Consider the following 23,121-nt stretch of genomic DNA (forward strand, 5'->3'; position numbering starts at 1 on the left):
TTAGAATTCTTGGTCTTCTGATAGAAACAATGTCTGCAATCCTCTGCGAACATTAATCAGTTCCTCTTCTTGCTGTGCAAAAAGCATTACAATTATCACACATTTGAAATAAAACTTATTAAAAAATATTGTAATGTAATTCTGGTGCATAGTGTCCTGCTTCTAACATATCCAAAATAAGGTACTTTTCCATGTTATCATTCAACACATTAAGGCTCAGAAATAAAACACTATATCCATATCTACCTGATACTTTCATCACTCAAGTAAAAGGCTTAACCTAGAAAATGTCAGTGATATGAGGATTTTAATTAATTTTTATTCTTGATAGAGTAACAAATTACTAAAGTTTTAAATTCTAACATTCAAACAACTATACTTACATTATCATTAATAAATAAAAAGAAAAGGTAACTTTCATTACCATTTCTTTAAGAAATTTCTCTTGGAGTCCTTTCATGTCTTCTTTCATAAGATGCATCTGTAAAAAGATACTCATACTGAATGTATCCTCTCTGCTTGCAATTAGTAACATTTTCAAGATGACAATTACATCCCTAAATGGTTTGTAAGTGAGAAATAAAGAGATGCACATGCATCTACCCGCTTACAGAAAGGGATTTTTGCATCTGAGTTGTTCCTTCTTGGATGACTTACACTGGTAAACAAAGTCACAGAATACAGTGTAAGCCTTGCAGCAATTTTCTAGATAACTGCAAATACCTTCTGACAGGTTAAATCTAGCCCTAAAACGCTGAACAGTGTTACAGTAAAAATATTTTATGACAATGAAAAGCTACAAAAATACCTAGGTAGCATTAATGTAATTGTGAGGATGAGGAATTCTTTGGGGAAAAATAAGTCAATACTGGTATCTGTTAGCAGATTGTTTCTTTCTAGTGGAAGAAACAAATATGATTAAAAACAGCAAAGAACTGAAAGCTTGTAATACCTGTGAAGTAAAAATATGTTCTTCATAGTCAACGCTATGGTAGATGTTCTTTTCAAATGATGTTTTAAGGATCTGAAATCTAAAGAAATAAAAAGCAATTCAAAGAGTTTTGCTACATATGAACATTTCCCAAATATCAAGACTATATCCCATTATTTGTAGTTTTATAGTACTTAAAAACATTAATAATTATTATTCCTACTGGAGAAAAATTACATTTTTTCAGTACATTTTAATCTCATTTTCTCATCTCATCTACTATCCTTATTTTATGGAAGAGAGCAATTGTGTAAAGAACAGTTAGCTGGCCTAACTTAAACCTTGAATTTACAGAAGAAAACAAGTTTCAAAACAGCATTAGTGAAAAGTACTAACCTCTGTTGCTCATTTTTCAGGTACGTACTTAAAGTCTGCTTCTGTTTTTTCCAAAAGGTCTGGAGAGAAAAACAATTAACAGTCAGCAGTAACTATTATTTTCTTAACTAAAACTGACTAATATCTATTATGAATAAAATAACCCATTGTCACAGCCTCAGCACAGAATTAGTAGGAGTAAAACAGTAACCACAGATACTTTTTTTTTTTTTTAAAAAAAAAAAAGTTTAGTTGGCAGGATAAGGCACTTCAGGAATTCTGTTTTCACGGAAACAATTTGCCATAAATCTGTAAACCTATTGTGCCTAAGAGTTTCAAAATGATGGAAAAGAACATCCATAATGTTTTAATCATATTTTCCATACACTTAAGTGTGATTAAAAGAAAAATAATAATAAAGAAAAGCCTTCAGAGTAAAAAAAAAAAAAAAAAAAAAAAAAAAAAAAGCTACTGAAGTCTTCTGTTAACATGATTATTTGTATATTGATTATATTGATTTTACATTACAGCAAGTAGCAGGCAACTGACTTGTCTTAGAACACACAGCACATTGGTTTCAAGTGCCTACACACTGTAGCTGAAATAAAAGACAGCTGAAAAAAAGCATATGAATTGGCATACACAGCCTGTTAGAAATAGTATGAGTAGTTTATTCTAGGAAAAAGTAAAAACACATAATGGTGATATAGAAATTCTTACAGAACCACATAAGCCAATCCAGACATTTCAGATTCATTATTTAAAATCTGAATCAAATTTAAGGAAGAACAGAAAAGCTTTTTAAAATTAGAATTAATAACATAAAGATCCTATGAGCAATCTATAGATTTCATAAAAACTCATTTTTCCCCATAATAAAGTAATTAAAATACAAACCAAGAATTCTTTTTCCACGTTTTTCAGGGACTGAGAATCTTTCTCAAAATTTTCAATTTCCTCAAGGATAACTAAATGAAATTTGTCCAGCTGTCTAATCCTACCAAAACAGAATGAGTTACCTTTAGAAGATATTCATTGCATTTTAAGTGCTTTAAAATAAATATTTTGTTACACACCTGCATTCGTGAAGCTGGTAATTCATTGTTGCTAAATGCTGGTGGGCAGCTCTTAATGATTGCTTTGTAAAATGATCCATTTTTTGTGAACGGCTCTGTAAAGACATTTTAACATTACTTTCAGATTATTTTCACTTGAAGAAAAAAGCTATATTATGTTTAGTACTGTTAATTATTACTAATACTAATAGTAGTGAGTACATTTTTTTTTTTAATCTCCTTTTACTTTAAGGAAAAACTTTCTGTTAATGAGATGTTAATAATCATGGGTTTATGTTTTTGATATTTTATTAGAAATACACTACTTGAAAAATAGATTTCCTGAAAATAGATAAAGTACACATGGAGTGAATGCTGTGTGCTTGCAGCTGTCTTAGAGGAACAAATGCATTATTTAGGCTCATGTTTTTCTTTTAGCTGGTAAGCCACATTCATGGTGTTGATAATTTGAAAAGAACCAAAATGCAGTAGTCTCGTTAGTAACATAAGAAAACCACTGGAGGGTTAAGTACATAATCGAATCGAAAAAGACTTAAAAAGCAACTTTAACTCTATGATTTCTTGAAGTTCTATGCACTTAGCTATCTTCATGTTTTTTTAAGTAAATTCCACAGTGTAAGATTATTATTCATATGCACATGTAACTGCACACACAACTAATATTGTATATAAAATGTCTTGCCTCCATTTTCTTAGTAAATTCTTTCTGGAACTTCTGACACATACTTAGAGTTGAATAACCAGGTTCCCAGACATCCTCACCCAAAACAGATGGATCATTTACAGATACAGTAGATAAGCTTTCAGACACTGAAGAAATGTAAAAATATATATATATATAAATAATGGTAATGTCACGATTCAGCATGAAGAAGTTTCCTATCTGTAGTTACAATCTAGATAAGCTCTTGTTAAATACAGATTAATTGCACCAATTAAATGGCTGGGGCTAGTTTCTATTTTCGAATCAATTTTCTGACTTTTTAAATGGAGATAGTTTCTAAATATTTAGTTCTTTTTTATTTTTTGGCATTTTTTTCTTTGAAACTTTTTTTTTTTTATGGATGTTACTGTTTTTGGTTGAAACTTTAAATTATTATGCTATTTTCAACTTTTGCATAACTATAATCAACTTTCATTTCATAGTTAACCTCTGTAAGTAACCGTGTCATCCTTTTTAAATAATTTTTTAGGCTGCAACTTTGTTCTTCTGGTTCTTTTCTTTTCCTCATTTTTGCTTGTTTCTACTTCATCAGAATGGCTTTCTGTATCACTCTGGTACCTTCGTTTCAGAAATGTATGTATAGTTGGTCCTTTAATAAACATGAAAGCAATGCTTAACTTTAGGATTATTTACAACAATGACAGTGCAAGATAAAGAATAGTTTTGATCCCTTTGGATCAAAACTTTAGCAGTATGTTTCTTTACAACTCAAGAACCATATAAGAATTAAGGAGCATTGCATTTATAAAGGGCATGTTCAGTAGGTATAAGCATGTTTTCCCATTTTTTCCCCAGTATCGGCGGGAATGCTTTTTGATCTCTTTCTTAAGAGACCAGCTACTCTTTAGAGTATCTACATGCTGGAGCCCATGTTTCAGTCTTTTTGGAGGACTTAAAACAGCAGAGAAAATAAGAATAAGAATTGAACAATACTGAAAATATAATAAAAAAGAAAAAAAAATCAAAGAGTTGTGACATTTTTCTATGGCAAATAAATGTTTTTTCCTAACTGTTCTTAACACACACAGAAAGTCTGCTGCCTTTAGTGTTTGTACCTGACTCATGCACAGGGCCATAACGTTCTTGACTCCAACACTGTATTTTACTTCCACTGGAAACAGATAATGGAGATGGTTCCTACAAGAAAGGCCATTGATTTATTAGCTTCTACAACAAAGTGCTTTTAGAAGTCTTTGTCAAAAATCCACATTTATGTTGCTTTTCAATAAACTATGAACGGGAACACAACTACAGGAAGGAAAAATAAACACGTGAATTACTACTAAGTCTCATTACATCAAAGAGAAAAATAAAATCTTTACCATATTAATACATAATGATAGCAGTAAGATAAATGCCCAATAAGGTCAGTTTCTTGCAACAGTACAAAAAGCAAAAATTATTTCTCAGTGGAGTCACTAGTGCTTTTTTCACCAGAAAAAATACTTACAAAAATGGGTTGAAGGTATAGTTTGTTTTTATTTGTCAGTGCTACAAGTTATATCAAGTAATACATTATTACTGAGAGCACTTATCCACCCCAAGAATTTCTCCATGCCAATGTCATAATTATGTAATCTATAAAAGATCTTTTATTACTTTTTGAAAGTCAAGATTAAAATATTTGCTTTATTCTTTTTTGAAGGTATTAATAATTGGTCTTGTTGGGACCCAGTTCTTTAACTGTATCTGTCAGATACACAATTCCTGTAACTGTATCTGTCAGATACACAATTCAGAAGTAAATTATTTCAAATATATAAAAATTAACAAGTACACATTATATCAAGTGTTTAACATTAAGAAAGATCCATTCCCCTAAAATCTCACCAACTGCAATGTAGATATAATGGATGAAAAGAAGCTGCAACTCTTTTCTGTAGAGGAATGGATTTAGTAACATACCTCTCTTTTATTTTTGATGATAGCTTTAGTGATATCTTGTAGCTTTCCTTCAACAGAAAGTTTGTCTGAAAAGCCATGTCTAAAACTCAAATTTTCATTAGCATCACATGTTTCAGATACAGATTCCTTTGTATGTTTTCCACTGACAGTTTTATATGGGGTTACTGGAGTTAAGTTGAGCTACGCATAAATAACAAAATCATTATTGAAATGAGATGCACAAGAGCGTAATATATAGCAGCTGAATGAAACATCATCAGTTAAAATAACTGTAGAGAAACTTTAATATTCTTACCAAAGACGATGCAGTCATAACTGGCGAGAAACTTTTATTTCCAATTGTTAACTTTTTAACAGTTATTTCAGGGGACTGATTTAGACACATGCTTTGAAAACTCTTTTTTTGTGGACAGAGATTATTAGGAGAGATTCCTTTCCCGAAGTTTAATGTTTCCTTGTTTTTTGGTGTTGACTCCTGAAGACCTGGCGATCCTTCAATAGAAATATGCTCTTGAGAAACATCTCCCTCTGATAATCTCTCAGCACCTAGAAAACAGTGACCGAACTGTAAGCGTGAAGAATGATACTATGTTAAAGCCCCATACTGCCAACTGTCCCTACTCTAGCTATTTAGAAGTGTCAGATGGGTGAAATTTTATTTTACATATTGGCATAATTCTTACCACATTGAACTTTTTGCATCCTCCACATTACCAGATTAATTCTAACAGCCTACTTTCACTTATGTATTACATAAATGTATTATGCTGATGTCAAACAACTATACAAACCTATAAAAGTTGTAATGACATACTAATATATTTTCTTAAATTATGTGGTATACACACTGAATTGGGAGATCTCATTTTAAGAGCATGAATTAAACATAAAATTTTATTACTGTGATAATCTTAATTTAAGCTCCAACATTTGACATGGTATTTCTATACAAAAAAATCAAAATACATACCTCTCATTGTCTCAAGAGATGCTGGACTCTCAGGTAATGACATTTCAATTTCCTTTTCTTCATCAGACTTCTTTGATTTAATAAACGCTTTATTTACATAGTCTACTACTATCTTTGGCTCCAAAGATACAGTATTCTGGAATTTCTTCTGCTGATCACAATCTCTGTTTTCCTCATTCATAGGTTTCTATTAAAATAAGAAGTGTATATAAGCACTGCTAAACACATAAACATATATAAGCATATATATATGTGTATATATATATATATACATATATATGTAAAGAGTGTATTATCTACGTGTACAGTTGAACAAACACAAGGACCAAATAGGAAGATCATTGGAAGTACTTAAATTCACAAGGGCATCAGGTGTTCTAATGTCAATAAGCATTGAATTTGCATAATTCAGCACCTGAATTTCTATTCTAATAAAGTTCTTAACTATTACAGACAAATACTGATGTTTCAGGATTTAACCAATGAAGTTTAATGGTTTATCCGTATATATTGAAATGTTATGCTAAAAAGAAACAAAAAAGTTTTATTTAACAATTGTCATCGCTTAATTTACTAAAAACCCTACTTAGATATTCAACAAAGGCATTGACATACCTTCTATCAAGTCAGCATTTTCCATTGTATACAGAATAGGCATAACATTACCTCAAATAACACTCTGGCTTACTAAAGTCTAAGTAAAAAGTAGACCAGAGTCTATTTCAAAAAATAGAGTAGAAGTACATTTTTAAGATACAGTGCAACTGTATACCTGTATTTTTGATTTCTCTTTCTTAGAGGTACATGCTGAATACTCCCTTTCACTCTCTGACTCCTCTGAGCTGGAAGGCTCTTTGTAATTTTTTGCTAATGCTGCTTTTCGAGGTCGTTTTGTTCTATAGGTTTGTTCTATCATTTTGTCTTGTCTTGGAGCTTGTTTTTTACGTTCAGTTTCCTTCAGAATAACAAAAACTTCTCAATTTATATCACAATATTTAATAAGTGATAATAGTAGAGTAAACAGTAGGCTGATTCAATGTTGGTTAATTAGGTACTTTAAGACCTTTTCAGTTTTCATTTACATGGACTAGACCACCATTGATACCTACATATAGTGATATTTTCATGTTCACAATTTACACTGTGTTAATATAAATAGCTTTAAGCTACTAACATTACATAGATTTGAATGATTAGTGTACAGTCTGAGACACCAAAGAGTGGTTTTGCGGGGCAGGCTAACATGATAGTTTTTTATTTGTCTTTAAGCTGTAGCTTACAAATATCTACAAGTGTCTTCCATAACCATGCTCATAATCGCTCATAATTCATTGCACCCCCAATTTCAATAGGCTTACAATATTTTTCAACTATTATTCTTTACTAACATCAAACATTTTTCTTCTCAGTTTCAGTACATTACCTATATTCATTTAAAGGAATTATAATCTCATAGTCATTAAAAAGCAATTAAGCATATTAGCCACATGAAAACGCTCACTGAACAGCTAATGACCTATTCAGTGGAGTTGATTGTTATTAAGCAGTAAATAAGCATAATCAATAATTAAGTAACAAAACGTCTTGATAGACAATAATCATTCCAAGTCACAGCTAGTATTACACCAGAAATACTTCCTAAATACTATCTAAAAAATATAGTACCCGAAAACAGCTAATTGCATTTATACAATGATTTTGAAATAAGCATGGAGAAATTGCATATATTTATGAAATAAATTTAAAATAGTTGTTCTAGTGAGTTAAGGTATTTAGAATATTAGAAGTCAGGTTGCAAATTTACATTTACCTTTTTCTTTTTTGCTGTTTTGCCTTTAGATGTATCCATCCGGCAAGCAGGTTCAGAGAATTTATCTGCTGTTACACCACAAAGTTAGAAAATAAAACAGGATCATAATAAAATGTTCAACATTTCAAAGTTTAGCAGTAAAATCATGAAATCACTTTTATGCCTATGAATGTGGTTAGTAAACTGCCTTCAGTGCACTATGTAAAAATCCGAAGTTTCTTCTTGAAAACAGCCTCACTGTCTACAATAATTTTCCATATTGAAATACAGACCTTTTCGAAATTAACCTTCCTAAATGATTAGGATAATTAATCTACAATGTCCTCATCCTTGGAAACAGGACAACTAAAACCTACCATATATACAAAAAAGCACATTACATGCTGTACAGTTCGTGTCTATGGGCAAATTTTATTGCAGCGCATTTAAATATGAAGAAAGTTTCTTACTTTTGCCTGTGCTTATTGATTTCCCTAAGTTTTTATTTCTACTATAATCGATTAACTGGGGTTTAGATTTTGATTCTTGCAGCCAGCTGATGTCTGTCTTGCTGTCATCACCTCTGTATTCTGTGTCTGTGTCACTGAAGAGATGCTTCTTGTCCCGATTGTTTCTAGTCTATTAAAAAAAAAGTTCTTCTAAGTTACTCATTTATTTTTAATTTTCCTTTCACTTACATACTTGGTATTTAAACACAGGAAGACAAATTGTTTTGTTTCCACAAAGTTCTGAGTCTTACTTTTTTTCCTGCTTTCATTTCAGTGCTAGTTTTAATTTCATCTGGATTCCTTGATTAAAAAAAAAAAGAAAGAAAAAAAAGAAAAAACACCTTTAAACAATAAATCAACATGTAAATCTTTCTGCTATTTGTATGATGTATGGATTAAGGAATCAAACAGATGTACCTGCTTTTTTTCTCAAATCTATTTTGGAAAGCTCTGTTCACCTTATCCCTAAAGGACGTGTATTTGCTAATGATCAGTAACATCACACTTAGAAGTAAGTCCATTTGCAAGCAGGGCATTAACCAAGAACTACCCCACTCTGTTTAGGAGGTTAAATCCCTGTAGTATTCCATGAATACTAAAGCTGCTTTCATCATGAAACACAATCTTTCATTTTTATCAGGTTATAGAAAACTTAGATATGTTTTCCAAAAGAAAATAATGAAATAGAGTAGGAAATGATAGCAGCTATGTTTACAGCTTGAAAAAACAACAGTCAAGATAATAATGTCATGTATGCATTCCCTGGATTGTCATAATGGAATGCTGGGGAATGCAGACAGTACTATACTTGCTTATCCTCAGGAGACTAGGACACAACATAACATCTCTACCCTTTTTTCTTTGGATCTGTACGAACATTCTGTTCTTTAACATGACAGTCTGGGATCTAAAAAACACAAATGAGAATAAATGACAAATTTCATTCAAGATACAGTTTAAGCAAAATTAAACAGGCCATCAGATAACATGATTAAGGGCTTTTCTGCTCAGTTTTTGTACTCAGCAATTAACTTGCTATGATTAATTTCTATCTTAGAAATTATTTAAGAACAGAGCTGGTAATTAAAACCATCTAGAATTGACTAAAACTTGCGTATCTCCGGCTAATACATTTGCTTCCAACCACTTGCCTTTCAACCATTACCTTCACCTATTCGGTAGGCTCCTCTTAGCCATAAAAGGCAACACATTGTCTCTTGTCATCCATTTTCTTGTTACTCACACAGCTAGGAAAAGATGTCTTTACAGGATGGGACGTTAGAAAGAAGGCGATAATGATTTTTCTTTATATCTTTTAATAGATACATAATACTTCCTACAAACTGTTTCATTCTTAATTCAGAAAAGTGGCCAGAATCTTACGATAGCATACATCATTATACATTTGAAAGTGACGGAGGTACTTATGTACAAAACAAGAACTTAGCAAACTATTTTCCCCCCCACACCCTTCAGTGACACTAATTTGAATTTTTAGATGTTAACTATACTTTCAGTAGACATAATTTTCATTTGATAGAGCTGCTTTACATTCTATTCATTACATATCGGTTTCAACTATATTCTTACCCCTAGCTTTATTGTAGGCTCATCAAACCCACTGACGTTAAAGTTGTAGACATCATCCCTGTCAGACACAGAGATCAATTCTGTAAGTACATAAATTAATATTTCTCATAGTTTGATAAGGGTAATTATAAATTTTGTTTGAAAATGTTTTAACTACTTACACAATATGACCAGAAGTTGTATCAAGGAAAGTAGTAGTTTTTAAGCTTCTATTCTGAACTTTTTCCTAGACATAAATTGGAATTTACTCATGTCAAATTGGGACTACGCATTTGTACAAACTGTCATTTCACAAAACAAGTTTTTCAGCATGAACTTACGGAAAAACCTAGAACTTCTCAGACTTGCACTTGATTAGCAATAATGCAAATGTAAAAAAGCGTTAGTAGAACCTAAATCTGTTAGAAGTTATCCTTTAATGACACTAACTAAACCTCACATCAATTGTTTCCCCCCACCCCCAAATATTAGGAGTAGTTTCTGTATCCTAGCTAGATCTCATTTAAGGATTCTGTAGTCTCATTTAGACCAGCTTGATTACTACAGCATTTTAATTGTAAATGTTTAGTATTGTTATGCTCAAAATTAAAGAGTCTATATTACAAGGAAACAGACTCAAATACAGAATATGTTAACAGAAATTAATTGGGGTTTCTCTGGCTAACAGTTGCTCATAAAAATAATATTCCAGAAAACAAAAGAACATATATATAAAGTATGTTTAGATAGTTAACATTCAATGCAGAATTAACATTAACTTCTATAGAGTTGTTTAACATTCACTGATATTTGTAAGCTTTCGATTTACATCTAGTAAATGCCATCATATATGCACACGTTTGTTAAGAAAAAAAGGAACTAAATCGGTAACTCCAATTACCTTATTAACACTGAAACAAGATTTACTTAAACATGGTCTGAAAAAATAAGGATACATTTTGTTAGATCCTAATTAGAATATATATAAAAATACTGTTTATGCAAATATAAGCCTTGTGTAATACAAATTTAAATGTATTCAGGCATTTAAATAGTAAAGCAAGTGGCTAAAAATAGATCAGCTCCCACCTATTTTTGTGCTTTACAAAACCTATGTACTTATAGCAGCTATGTACACATCATGCATGTCTTCCAAGTCACTATCCAAAACATTCGGAAGGTGAAGTAGCCTAACAACTACTCCATTCTCTTTTTATCGAGTTAGCATCAAACTGGAAAGGAGGATATGTAACGTACATCTCCACTTATCAGTGCAAGGTAAGACTAGTCTTCCCATTTAAGAATTTGTTAATTTAAACTAACAGCCAACTGTTTCAGGAGAAGAGAACTAGGAACGTTTTTGATCATCAGAAAATTGATAAATTAATCCAATTTTGAATCCTGAATGAAGAAGATAGGATAGAGACACTCAGTATATGCTGTGATCATTAACTATTCCAGCTAAATTCTCTCCAGGGAAAGTTCTGTGAATGAATGAGTGAAAACACCAAATGGAATTTCCAACAGCCTTATTTCAGCTATTACAACTACTTACCTCTTTTGTACCACAAGGTTTATCAGAAATTAACAAAAATTCACATAAAAGCTGATGTGCAATAACTGTAGATAGAGAAGTAGATTGCAGATGAAGCTCCACACAAAGGAACAACCATAAAAGTATATAGTTTACATCATACCTGTCGAAACCTGAGGAGTCTCTTGTTTTGCTTTTCTCGTTAGTCTTTTCTTTATATCTGTCGCTGATTTTACTAATTAGTGATTTTGTTGCATCTGTCATTTCTTTAGACTTTGTTTTCTAGAAAAATAAGTGTTGAATATTCAGCTTTGAACCCATGCAACAAAAGGGTAAAGCTGCAACAGAACTACTGCTTCCCAGTAATCAAAAGCCTTCTAGATGTTCTAAGTAACATTTGTTTGAAAATCTTCTGTTGCATTGCCCATACAGTGGGCCATAAGACATGAGGTTAGCAGATATTTTGTTTTAAATGTTTTGTTTCTGTGTACTCTGACATTTGGAAGTGAATGAATGAGCACTGCATGTGAAGCACAAGTGAGCTGCATATTTAAGAATTATTAATAAAAAGTCTGATTTTAAAAAAGAAATTCAGAGTAAGATATTCTTAAACAGATCACACTGAAAATGAACTGTTAACCTGACATTGATTTTCAACTAATAAAGAATGAATTAAATAATGTAAAAATAAGTTTGAGAGTAAATCAAAGTAAAATACATTTTGAGAATTTTGGGATACTGGAAATTTGACAATTACCTTAATTACACGTCAAAGAAATGAAGTTAAGAAACTCTCACCATTTTCGACTGTTTACTATTTGAAGTCTCTTTTCCTGAGAGAACATCAGCTTCTTCTTCTGTATTGCTGTATTTTGTAAAATCAGAATGCAAAGATGTTTCTGACACTCTAGCTGAAAGAAATGTTTTAAATGTTTCAGCAGTAGTTGAAATATTTTTAATTTCTGTACTCAACTGTTTCAGTTCCAAATTATTAATGCTCTTTGACTGTCCACTCAGTATTTTGCAGTTTTCTTCCCTCGTGATTTGAATTCCATTTTGCTGCTGTTTTTCTCTATTTGTATTTATTTGTTTATCTGGAGAGGTATTTCCACAAACTGAATAAAAAACATTTTGTTTCACATCTCTTTCGTTAAAAACAGGAACTAATATACAAAGAAAGCAGAGCCATGGGTTAAAAATTCATCTCAAACATTTTTAACACTAACAATTAACAAAATATGAACATAACCTGTATGGGATGTAGGTCCTGATGACAGATTTAACTTTTGCCTGCTACCAGTTGCTATAGTATTCTCAGGAACAGAACACGCTCTTTTTTTCCAAGTTCTTTTTTTATCAGAAGAACTTTCCAAAAGACCAGGCAGTCTAATAGAAATGATACCATCCTGTTATCAGTAAATTTTAGAAAGTGTGTTTGAATTACAATAAATGTACATCACAATATAGGAAAATAGCGATGGCTTATAGATATCAGTGCATTTTACATTAGCGCTAAGCCTGCTACCATTGTTCAATTAACCAATGCACTGTTAAATGGCAAACCTTCACAAACAATACACATTAAGTCAGTTTCAAAAAGGCAGCAATACCCAATGGCCACCATTAAACTTGAACCCTGATAATTCTGTGGTGTGTCTACAAGAGTTAGAACTAGATGAAGTCTGCTGCTTCTTATGACACAGTTCACCTACTTATATGTAATCCCATGCCATATTTATTTTACCTTCTGATGTCATCTGAGAGAGTTACTCTCTGTGGTACTACTAAATGTTACTCTTTCTCTTAATGAGTATTATTCTCAAAGCAATCAAAGACTAACTAAATCGTGAATCTGTTTAATACAACAGAATAACCTTTTCATGTCATAAACAAGTCATAAATAAGTCATAAAACAGCAGTGACTTGGCATTCTTTTGCAATACTTACGGATGTTTGTTGCTTCTCCCTGTTGGCTGAGAATCAGGAACAATATCTAGTGCATCATCTAAACAAGACATTAATTTGTTATCAATCATTTTTGAAAGAAAAAAAAAAGACAAGATTAAAAAAATTAAAGTAAGGACTATCAACATTTGTGAAATTACTTGCCTAAGGCTTGCTTTCTGGTGGCCCCATTTTCTGCCTCATCTATATTTTTTAAAACTTCTTCATTACATTTTCCCTACAGGAGAATAACATCCAAAATAAAATACTGTCACAGAACTACAAACAGTAAGACACATCAAACTTACAGTCTCCCTAAAAATACGGAGAATTATTTTTTCTTTTAAATGAAGTAGTGGTTCCAATACCTTTTCAGGTAGTTTTGTCTCATCTCTGATTTTTGACTTCCTGACATTCTGTTCTGTTTCAGAAAATTCATTATCTGATACATGTCTTTGCCCATTCTAGAAAGTACAATAAATGGCAATTACAATCCATAAAAAAAAACAGAACAAATTTTCCCACTAATGCTTGAAGTATTCTAAACTACACATTCTATATAATAAAGCCTTTTTCTGAAGCATAGCTATATCTGCTTCAGAGTCCCATTCTTGGGGATTTGACCTGAATCTGAAAAAAAACATTCAAAGATATAAATAAAATAAAAATGTTAGTTTGATGTCTTTGTTAATTGGAAAAGAACCAAAAAATACACATACTCAAACTGCAGTTATTCAGTGATACCTATGTAGTTCTATTAGATTTTAATGGATGCCTGATCACAGATGCTCTAAAACTGATGATACAAATGCTATAACCTGAAGATGTTACCATTTCACAACTGTAGCTGACTGTATTATACGTTCTTTAAGTCTACATCAACATTACGTAACTGAGATTTTATGTATACACTATTGTCACATTATACACAAAGGAAGAACTGTGGTTGCTAGTAGAAGCAAGTTTATGGGTCAGAACTAATGACTGAATGCAAGTTTTGGCTATTTTTGCAAGAATTCAGTCTGACTTTAGAATGATTAAACTTGAAATCCAGAGGGCAATAATACATTGTGTATGTAACACGCTATTTTCTAACAGTGATTTACTGATTGCGAAACTCTAGCTCTCCAAAATACAAACTAAGAATATATTAGAATACAGATTAATGTTAATCTGAGAAAGACTTAGCTACAGATGGCATGCATACTCCAGTAGGTTCTTTATAGACATTTTTTGTTCTGGTCTCATTTACATCATTACTGTTAGACCTGTCAGCAGAACTCATCATTTTCAAAGGTAATTTAAACCGTCCTTTACAAGGAGTGGCTGAAAGCAAACAAGAGACATGTTACAATTCTAGTATTTGATCAATATGAAGAGCATTGCCCATGATCTCATTTATTGCATATACTTTTTTTAAAGCTGAGTAGCATTGATATCAACTCATTATCCATCTTTAATAATTTTATTGATTTCAATTATGTTATTAAGGAGATTAATGAGCCAATGGTGGCTATCTGGAGGCAAGCAATGTTTTTACAGCCAGGCTCTTGTAGAAAACGCTTACTCATCTGTTTAATATTTTACTGTAATACATTTTGGCTGGGTCAGATAGTGTGGTAAACTCCAAATAAAAAAGCTACAGAATTTCTGTATTGTTCCATCCTAATTAAAATGCTTTCATTTCTATCCTCTGTTCTTTTAATTTGTATGACACATGGATACACTTGACAAAGGATATTGCTGCATTTGAGACCATTAAAGACAGAAAATTAGATTTGTTAAGTCACGCTGTTTGGCCACCAGCTTTATCTCCAGCCTTTGTTGGCCTTTGTCTTAAAAGTCTCTCCCTTTTCTTTAGAAAGTATCTATTACAGTAGAACTGTTAGTAGGAAAGTGATGACTCCTGTTTGTGATAAAGGAAAGTATCTTTCTTATCCTTTTCTCTGTAAAAAGCACTTCTGAAGTAAGCATTGGAAGCACTGGGTCTGTGACAGACCTTCTGATCCATTATTTCCTACTTTTCCTCACAAGCTGACTTCTCAGCTTGCTCCAGCAAAAACAGCATACTGACAGCTGCAGTAAAACCAATAGGTGGCTTTCAGCTGTTTAGAATGCTATTCTGTCTATGGAACAGTAGCAAGTGGCCTCCTTTAAAAATTTCAAGTTTAAAGCACCTGCTAAGGAGATTTTATGAAGTCTATTATTCATTTTCAGTTCTGCAGTGGATTACAGTTCATCCTTGTATGTTATCTCAACCAGCCATCTCAAAGACTATTTGTAGTTTAGTTTTACCCTTAAAGTACTTGTAAACTTACATGTACTAACGAATAGCAGTGGGCTCCGTGTGGGAAATCTTGTAGTTCCAGGAATAAGCACTGATGCTTCAGACACTTTCCTTTTACAAGATGTGGTTATCTTGAGACACAAAAAAACACTTGACCATAATATACAGACTTAAGGATGACAACACAAGTTTTTAGAAAATCTATTTCCAAGAGTCTTTGAACACTTTGCTATTGAAATGACAATTGTTCTTGCTACACTCGTCAATGAAACGGATTTTTTTTTTACACAGTTCTCTTTCCATAAAAAAGTTCACCATAACACTTGAAACTAAAGGTTTTTAACTGAGAGCAGCAATTGTTGTTCCTAAATTAATTCAACAGTACAAGGCCAAATCCTGTCCCTTGTTAACAATCAAAGAAACCAAGATGACTTCCAGGAGTTTCCACAAACCTATCACATAAACCAGCAGAACCTCAGGAACAGGTCTACTGAAGAAAACTTCTGACAAGACATGCACTGCATGACTATTGCATTACGAAGAAATGGCAACATGGCTTCATCTTTTTCTCCTAACATATCTGTAGTATTATGGTTCTACTGGAACTAACATTTATAACTTCACAATTTTATAGAACTATGTAGCAAAAGAAATACCAGGCTTCACAATCCCACCCCTCCCAGTTTAAACCAGAGAATCAGCTATGCACAGGGACAGGCCCATCAAATTGTGGTTTGGTTAATCACGACACAGGATTAATCTTAACAACATCAGAGCTTTTTTGTAAACATCTGTGAACACCCAGTGCATAGGACTTGTCGCTAACTAGAGCGAGTACTATTGCTGATCATTAATTAGTCTTCAGAAGCTATACTTGACTTTTGCATAAGATATCTAAGCATACCTTCAAAACATTCTTCTCCAAGGAGAATTCTACAAGGATAATGGTCTATTAAATAATGCCAAAAATTGCTCTTTTCTTTGTTATGCATTTTAAAACGATAACAGTAATGATGACAAACTTTTTTGAAAAAGGATTTACACTTCTTAGTGAAAAGTCATAGGGAAATCAAAATCTGTATTATACTCCAATTTTAAAATAATAGTTTTTTATATTCTAAAGTATATAAACATTTAAGTTTACTTATTTATGTATTCTTTTCTGTTCTGATTCTCCAGCTTACCTTGGAGGAACTACCTTTGTGTTTATCTTGGTTGTTGTTTGCGCAAAGAGTCCTTTGTGTCCCTGGAAGTTGCTGTGTTTTGTACTTACTGAGTTTCTCCTCTTCAGATTTTTCTTCCAAATGTGGTGAAAACTGACTTTCTGGTACCAGAACCTAACACACACACATTATCAAAATTCTATATAAACACACACATAAATATAAATCCAAAATAATATAACGTTTTATATTTATACATATAAACACACAATCAAAAAAAATATTTACCTTGAGTAACACCTTCCTCACTGTAGATTTTAATAAACTTTGGAGCTTATATGCATTTGAAAAGTATCCGATCTGTTACTTTACCTAAGAATGGTTTACCGAATCACAGTTCCACATATTAATGATTCCTTCCGAAAAGGATACAAATCAGATACAATTCACACTTACTAGAAATCATTTAATTGGTTTTAGAGCCATCTTTGCTCATTGGTGTTTCAAAAGTTACTGTTTTATGGTGAATGATCATAATTAGCTAAGAATTAAGAGTAAACAACAAAAAGAAAACAGCCATCTCAGTATACTGAAGTAAAATACCTGGGATCCACTTTCATCAAAGACAACATGCACAGTTGTTTTGGCAACTGACGAAGACTGCTTCTTACTAAATCCCTACAAAGTGAGTAACCATTATGTAAAATAAACATTTTGCTCACTTCTTTAAAACAAGAAACACAAAGAAAATAGTTAAGTCTGAAGTAGTGTTTGAAATCAGATTAGAGGGGAAAACAGATTCTTGCAAGTTCACAGCAGCTCCATTGCTCACATGTTTCTCAGTCAGGAAGAGTTCAGGGCAAAGTAGTTTGCAACAAGGAGCAAGCTATGGCTGGCTAAAAGTTTTTAATTAAGTGAATCAATTCATAGGAGGGTACGTGAATGGTAATGAGTCATTTATGCTAGACTTCTGTATGTTTAAGCGTCTACTTCCTGTGTTTCTGCAAAGTCATATATGCAAAATGCTAATTTGCATATGCAAAACTTGACAGCGAACCCTTTACAGCCTCTTCATTTTTGTTGCAATTATTTTTAAATTTATTAGGTAACTTTACTGAAGCTTAACAGATCATGGGAGAAATGCTGCTCTGTAGTGGCAATGTTAATCAGAAACTATCTGTATAAATAGATAACGATAAAATAATCACACTTGTAACAACATTTATATGGCAATGAAATATCATTTCAAATTGAATAAAAACTGTTAGGAAGAGTGTTTAAATCTTACCTTACATTTACTTAATCCATAAACCTTTCCGGTTACATCTTTGATTTCCAAGATAGAATCAAAATATAAAAAAATTTTCTCTCCTTCTTGATTACCCACACTCATCGGGCTTTTTAGATCTATCGTTAATAATTTTTTTGAATCTTTCTCTGGACAAAAAACAAAATTGCAGAAAGTATTTTCATTAGAATTTTTATCTCCATTCATGTAATATTTGTAAACACATGATACTTATTTGTATGCTTCAGTGAAGCTATTAAGATGTTTTATTTAATTCTGTCTAACCTATAATAGACGTTATTAGTGAAATAATTCAAGACTCAAACCAGTAAAAAAAAAATTATTCTATATATTTACCTGTAAGATTTTTTCTGAAGTTTACTTATTACAGCTGCAGGCAAATTATAGGTATTTACAAAACCATTCTAAGACATTTGAAAGGAAAAATACTAAACATTGTTTTATGCTTTATTTTGCATTAAAATAACTGTAAGACATCAGTTAAAATTATTTTAATTAAATCACACCTGCGTGCCTAAAATGCTAATAAGACTGCAGTGTAATTATATAAAAACAGTACCTGTAATGTTTTCAATGAGAATTTTGCTTTGCTGAGAATTTGAGTCAGTACTTTATTATTAATCAGTTTGAAAATCCAAGTTAGTGTATAACAAAAGATCACATTCATGACTGCCAATACCTTCGAGGTTGTACTGGACTACCTCTTCCTCTGGTACAATGACTGTTTCCCATTGATGATCCTTATATAAAAAAGTACATAATTTTGAAAAGAAAAACATATATTACAATTAAATGGAATACATAGACCAGAAAGCTATTCAGTCAAGATATATTTTCAGCTGTCTGCAGCCTCTGTTAGAAGAAGTGACAATGAACATCAGCTTCATTTATAACAGACAGCAATCTTTCAGAAGATCTTTGGTAGAAATACTCATTTAAATGGTTGAGTTAAAACCTAAACTGTCATTTGATTCTATGATTGTAATTTTTAAATGGCATCTTGTTCACATGTACTATGTTATATTAAATTGTTCACAAACAGTATTGGTCATTACTATGATTTTTTTTTTTTTTACCTCAATGCATTAAAAAAGATATAACAATGACATCAATTTTTACTGGCCACATTTGCCTATTTCTGCACCAAATCATATATATCTTTATATATATATATATATATATATATATGTTTATATATATATGTTTTTTGTTTCTCTCCAGATGCATATATAATTTCAACATGTTGATGTAGGGAAACACATTTTATATACTTGAAACCATGTGCATCTACTGCCTTAGAGGAATCAAGTGCGACAGACAAAACTTTGCTTACTGCATTATCTGCTGCCACATAGAAAGATATACTTCTACTACCAATGTTGAAATCAATCCAAAATTCTTCAAGATTTTCATCTAATGGTATCTGTAGCTGAACAGAAAAATTAAGATAAAAGAATGAGAGCTAAGAATAACAATTTATACCAGCTAACAGGCTTTGTGTTACAGGTTGACAAACTACAAATACATGGACTTTCATATGTATGCCTGAAAAATCTTATTTAATCCTTACTTCTCTGAACGACAAGGCAAAGAAATACTTCATCTGCACAAATAAAAATCTATGGATATATGATTAAGTCTGCATTTTACCTCATATTTATCAAGAGCTGCTGATAAGCACGGATACGTAAAAACCCTGTAAGAAAAGCGTATTTTGTCAAAGAATAAAATGATGTAAATTTTGCATATCTGAACAAAGCAAACGGATTGCTTTCAGTGCAAAACTTATGTATTTTAGAAATTAAGAGATCACAGTAAGCAAAAGAAGTCACTTAGCTGAATGTTCTTTAGCGAACAGTTTATTTGAGCTGACATTGTTTGTCTTTTTTTCCCAAAGTGTAGGAATTACATAAAATTAACATCTAGATAGAGGAGATAATTCCTGTGGCAATATGCCAAAGGACAGTATTTCTTTACTAATTAATGCTTTGAAAACAGAACAAAACACAAAAACACCTGTCTACAGTTCCTTGACTTAATACCACTGCTATATTAGTCTTATTTACTTGTATTGTTTTAATTCAGTGTTCACCAAAAACACTTTTTTTTGACATAAAGGGTACTCTCAATGAACAGCCATTGAGTCCAGAAAAGAAAACATACTAGTGTAAAAAAAAAAAAAAAAAAAAAAAAAAAAATCAGTTTTACCTTCTTTTGTCTCCAAGCATGCCATTCACCTGGTTAAGAAATTTTCTGCAGTCCTATTAAAACAGAGACATTTCTTGAATAAGTGTAAAAACAAAAGTCTACCTCCATGGAAACATTTTTCATATGACTTACTGTTTCAAACTCCGAATCTTTAATTCCTTTAAATGCATTGGACACAAACTCCATGGAAAACCATTGGCAAGCCAGTTCCCTTCTTTGTTTCTCAGGTATCATTCTGCATAAAGCTTCTGTAATGGCTACTTGCAGATCATAGTCTACAACACAATACATTTTGCAGGAATAGTAATTTTAAGGATACTACTGATTTCCCCCCAAAAATATTACATAAGAAACTAGTACTGGCAGTGCTGAACTTTTCGTATTACACATCACATTAAATCCAGGCATGTAATCCATAAAGGATAAAGTATTATGGGAATAAGGATGACTGAACAACTTAATGTTTCAAAATAAAATTTCAGTCAATCTCTCAAGGAACGTCAAAGCAACACTAAGCACATAAAGAAGAGATAAGACATCTTCAACTTTCACTTGAATGGGGGGAAACCGAAGTGATCCCTGATAGAAGTTATAGTAATATGGAACATGGCTAGCAATTTACTATGCTTAAAGATTGATTTCCTTCTGATCTTTGCTGTTTTAAAACTTATTTGCTAGAAGAGAGGACCAAAAGCTTCAGCAAGTTAGCTATATTCTGCATACATCTGATACATTCCAGTTTGCAGGCTGTTTTCATGCAATATTTTATTCTTCAGAGGACTGTAACTGCAACATTCTGCAGTTTCTAAAGGTATTCTTCTCAATTTTGAAGGGGTCTACATGTAATTTTTAAGCTCAGTAGTAGGTTTATTAACCATGCTCACCTCCAGCATCCAAAATTCTCCTACCCATGTCACTCCTGCAAAAGTAAGCAGTTTTGTCAAACTATGACAGCAAAAAAGAAAAAAAAAAAAAAAAAAAAAGCATAAAAAAAAAGTTTACTTAATTACAAACTGTTGGTATGTGAGCTGAAACCCTGATTCAGCTGAATTACCAGACTTCAGAGGGGATGTCTTTGATCTGCAAAGGACATACAACTGAAAACAAGACTGGAGAAGTGAAGCACCTGATGTGTATGTTTTTGGTTTTTAAATGCTGTAAAAAGTTTCCAAACACACAAAGACATTCCTTCCAGTGAATGATTCACTGTGCTCTATACACATCCTTATAATTAAGAGAGTAATTGTTTAAAGACAACTGGGATGAAATAAAACCTAACTCAGATTGAAAATGAGGCAATTTAGGGTTGTAAGGGGAAAAAAAACACTATGAGAATACCTGTGCACTGCCCTTGGCTACATAACAGCAAATGCAAAAATGAGTTAAACAGGGACTAATCTGTATGTATTATAGTCACGGTTAAAAAAATAAAATAAACCAAAGATTATTTACATGACAGGCAGCATTTCCTTTGTAGAAAATATCTTTTTCCTGGCATCTCGAGGCATGTTGTCAAGCATTAAATTAAGTTTTCTTACTACCTAAGAAGAGTGGAAAAAAACGAGTAGGATTAAATATTAAGTAAATTGCTTAAGTTTAAATTATTCTCTACCTGCATTTAGGGCCTACATAAAGCATTTCATATGACTGAAGAAAATAACATGAATAAGTAATTGCAAAATTAAAAAAAAAAGTCCTGTTTGACCTTAAATGGTATCTATCTTAATATAACTACCTGAACTTCCGTAACTAACATTACCTTTAATGTGAGTATTGGTTGTTAAAGGGTTATGTTTCTTATGTTTCTTATTTGCAAGGGTTAAACATAGCAACAAACTTTCAGAGCTAAATTCTGTCTGCAGCTGATTGCTGGCTGTGGCATACCTCAAATTTGCTTTAAAAAGCCTGTGCTTTTGAGATATAGCCTTTAAAGAAGACAATTATAAAACAACAACAACAAAAAAGCAACAAAAAACTTTTCCTTTCTTCAAAGAGGAAGAAAAACCTGAAAAAAATGATGTTAAAATGATGTTAAGTAAAATAAATACAAGGAATTCTTGAGTACTCTAGAAGGCATACAAGCGTCCCACAAGCATCTAAAGTATTTATTACATTCTCAAATATATTTATAGTAACTATATTAGTGTCTTATTTTCTATGCATTTGTATAGCTTTTGCAACAGAATCTTTCTACCACCATTTTGTAATTGATTGTCCAAAGCAACAATAAGGGTCGGCAGCTGAAAGTTGTTAAAAACATAAATGACAACGAGCATCTCAGAAAGATATTAAATCATCCTTCTTATACTACAACACTATTTTTTTAATAGGATTTGCAAAATTAAATTACTATCTTTTCAAAGCCAGTTTAAACACTAAACAGAAAACTGCTGCTTAAAAAAAGGAAATGTTTACCTCCTGCTGGACATAAATACTAATTCTTACATCCGCAATGAGGGTACATGTTCTCAAAACAAAATTTTCTAACATTTGCATTTTACCTAAGGAGGAGAGAAAAAATAGATTTAAGGTTATCAGTTTGTTTAGGGTGCCCCCTCACCCAGCATTTGGAAAAATATTCTTATATGCAGGTGTAAGCATAGCACGTCTTTCTTTCCATATAGGATTATTGATATATAAAAACAATTGCCTTAAACTTCACAGTGAAGATGCAAGACGGAATAGTACTTCAATTTATCATAGGTATGTCTTTCTATGTTTACATGCCTTTCTATCGCATTCTCACTGCACGAGTCCCCTGTGCATGGAGCTCATCATCACACTGTAACTCAGTTCTGAGAGAGAATTCTGACCCTGGGATTATGTCT

The 23,121-nt window shown here is 32.0% G+C and overlaps 1 protein-coding gene across 1 annotated transcript; it reads right to left on the bottom strand.

Annotated features, from left to right (window-relative positions):
* On the bottom strand, positions 1-18,169 carry SYCP2 (synaptonemal complex protein 2). The gene is made up of 30 exons (XM_032198530.1): positions 18,065-18,169; positions 16,798-16,950; positions 15,645-15,744; positions 14,534-14,652; positions 13,695-13,790; positions 13,492-13,564; positions 13,330-13,387; positions 12,631-12,768; positions 12,390-12,538; positions 12,181-12,284; positions 11,546-11,664; positions 10,750-10,786; positions 10,031-10,095; positions 9,870-9,927; positions 8,531-8,572; positions 8,241-8,409; positions 7,792-7,856; positions 6,754-6,936; positions 5,982-6,168; positions 5,307-5,557; positions 5,012-5,191; positions 4,162-4,243; positions 3,534-3,695; positions 3,065-3,192; positions 2,383-2,477; positions 2,204-2,303; positions 1,328-1,386; positions 953-1,031; positions 425-481; positions 1-72 (listed from the first exon to the last, which is right to left on the bottom strand). Exons 1-30 carry the CDS (start codon positions 18,167-18,169, stop codon positions 1-3), a joined length of 3,285 nt encoding a protein of 1,094 aa, XP_032054421.1.
* Between the last annotated feature and the right edge of the window lie 4,952 nt (positions 18,170-23,121).

Source organism: Aythya fuligula, chromosome 16 (genome assembly GCF_009819795.1).
Source record: "Aythya fuligula isolate bAytFul2 chromosome 16, bAytFul2.pri, whole genome shotgun sequence".
Lineage (NCBI taxonomy): Eukaryota > Metazoa > Chordata > Aves > Anseriformes > Anatidae > Aythya > Aythya fuligula.

Bases quoted from the DNA above. Each gene is read 5' to 3' on its own strand.
- SYCP2 (XM_032198530.1), bottom strand. From the start codon at position 18,169: ATGAGTGTGGGTAATCAAGAAGGAGAGAAAATTTTTTTATATTTTGAT. The intron at 15,745-16,797 runs GTAAGCTGGAGA...TTGTGTCTCAAG, and splicing joins ACAAAGGTAGTTCCTCCAAG to ATAACCACATCTTGTAAAAG. The intron at 9,928-10,030 runs GTAAGTAGTTAA...TGTGTCTGACAG, and splicing joins ACAACTTCTGGTCATATTGT to GGATGATGTCTACAACTTTA.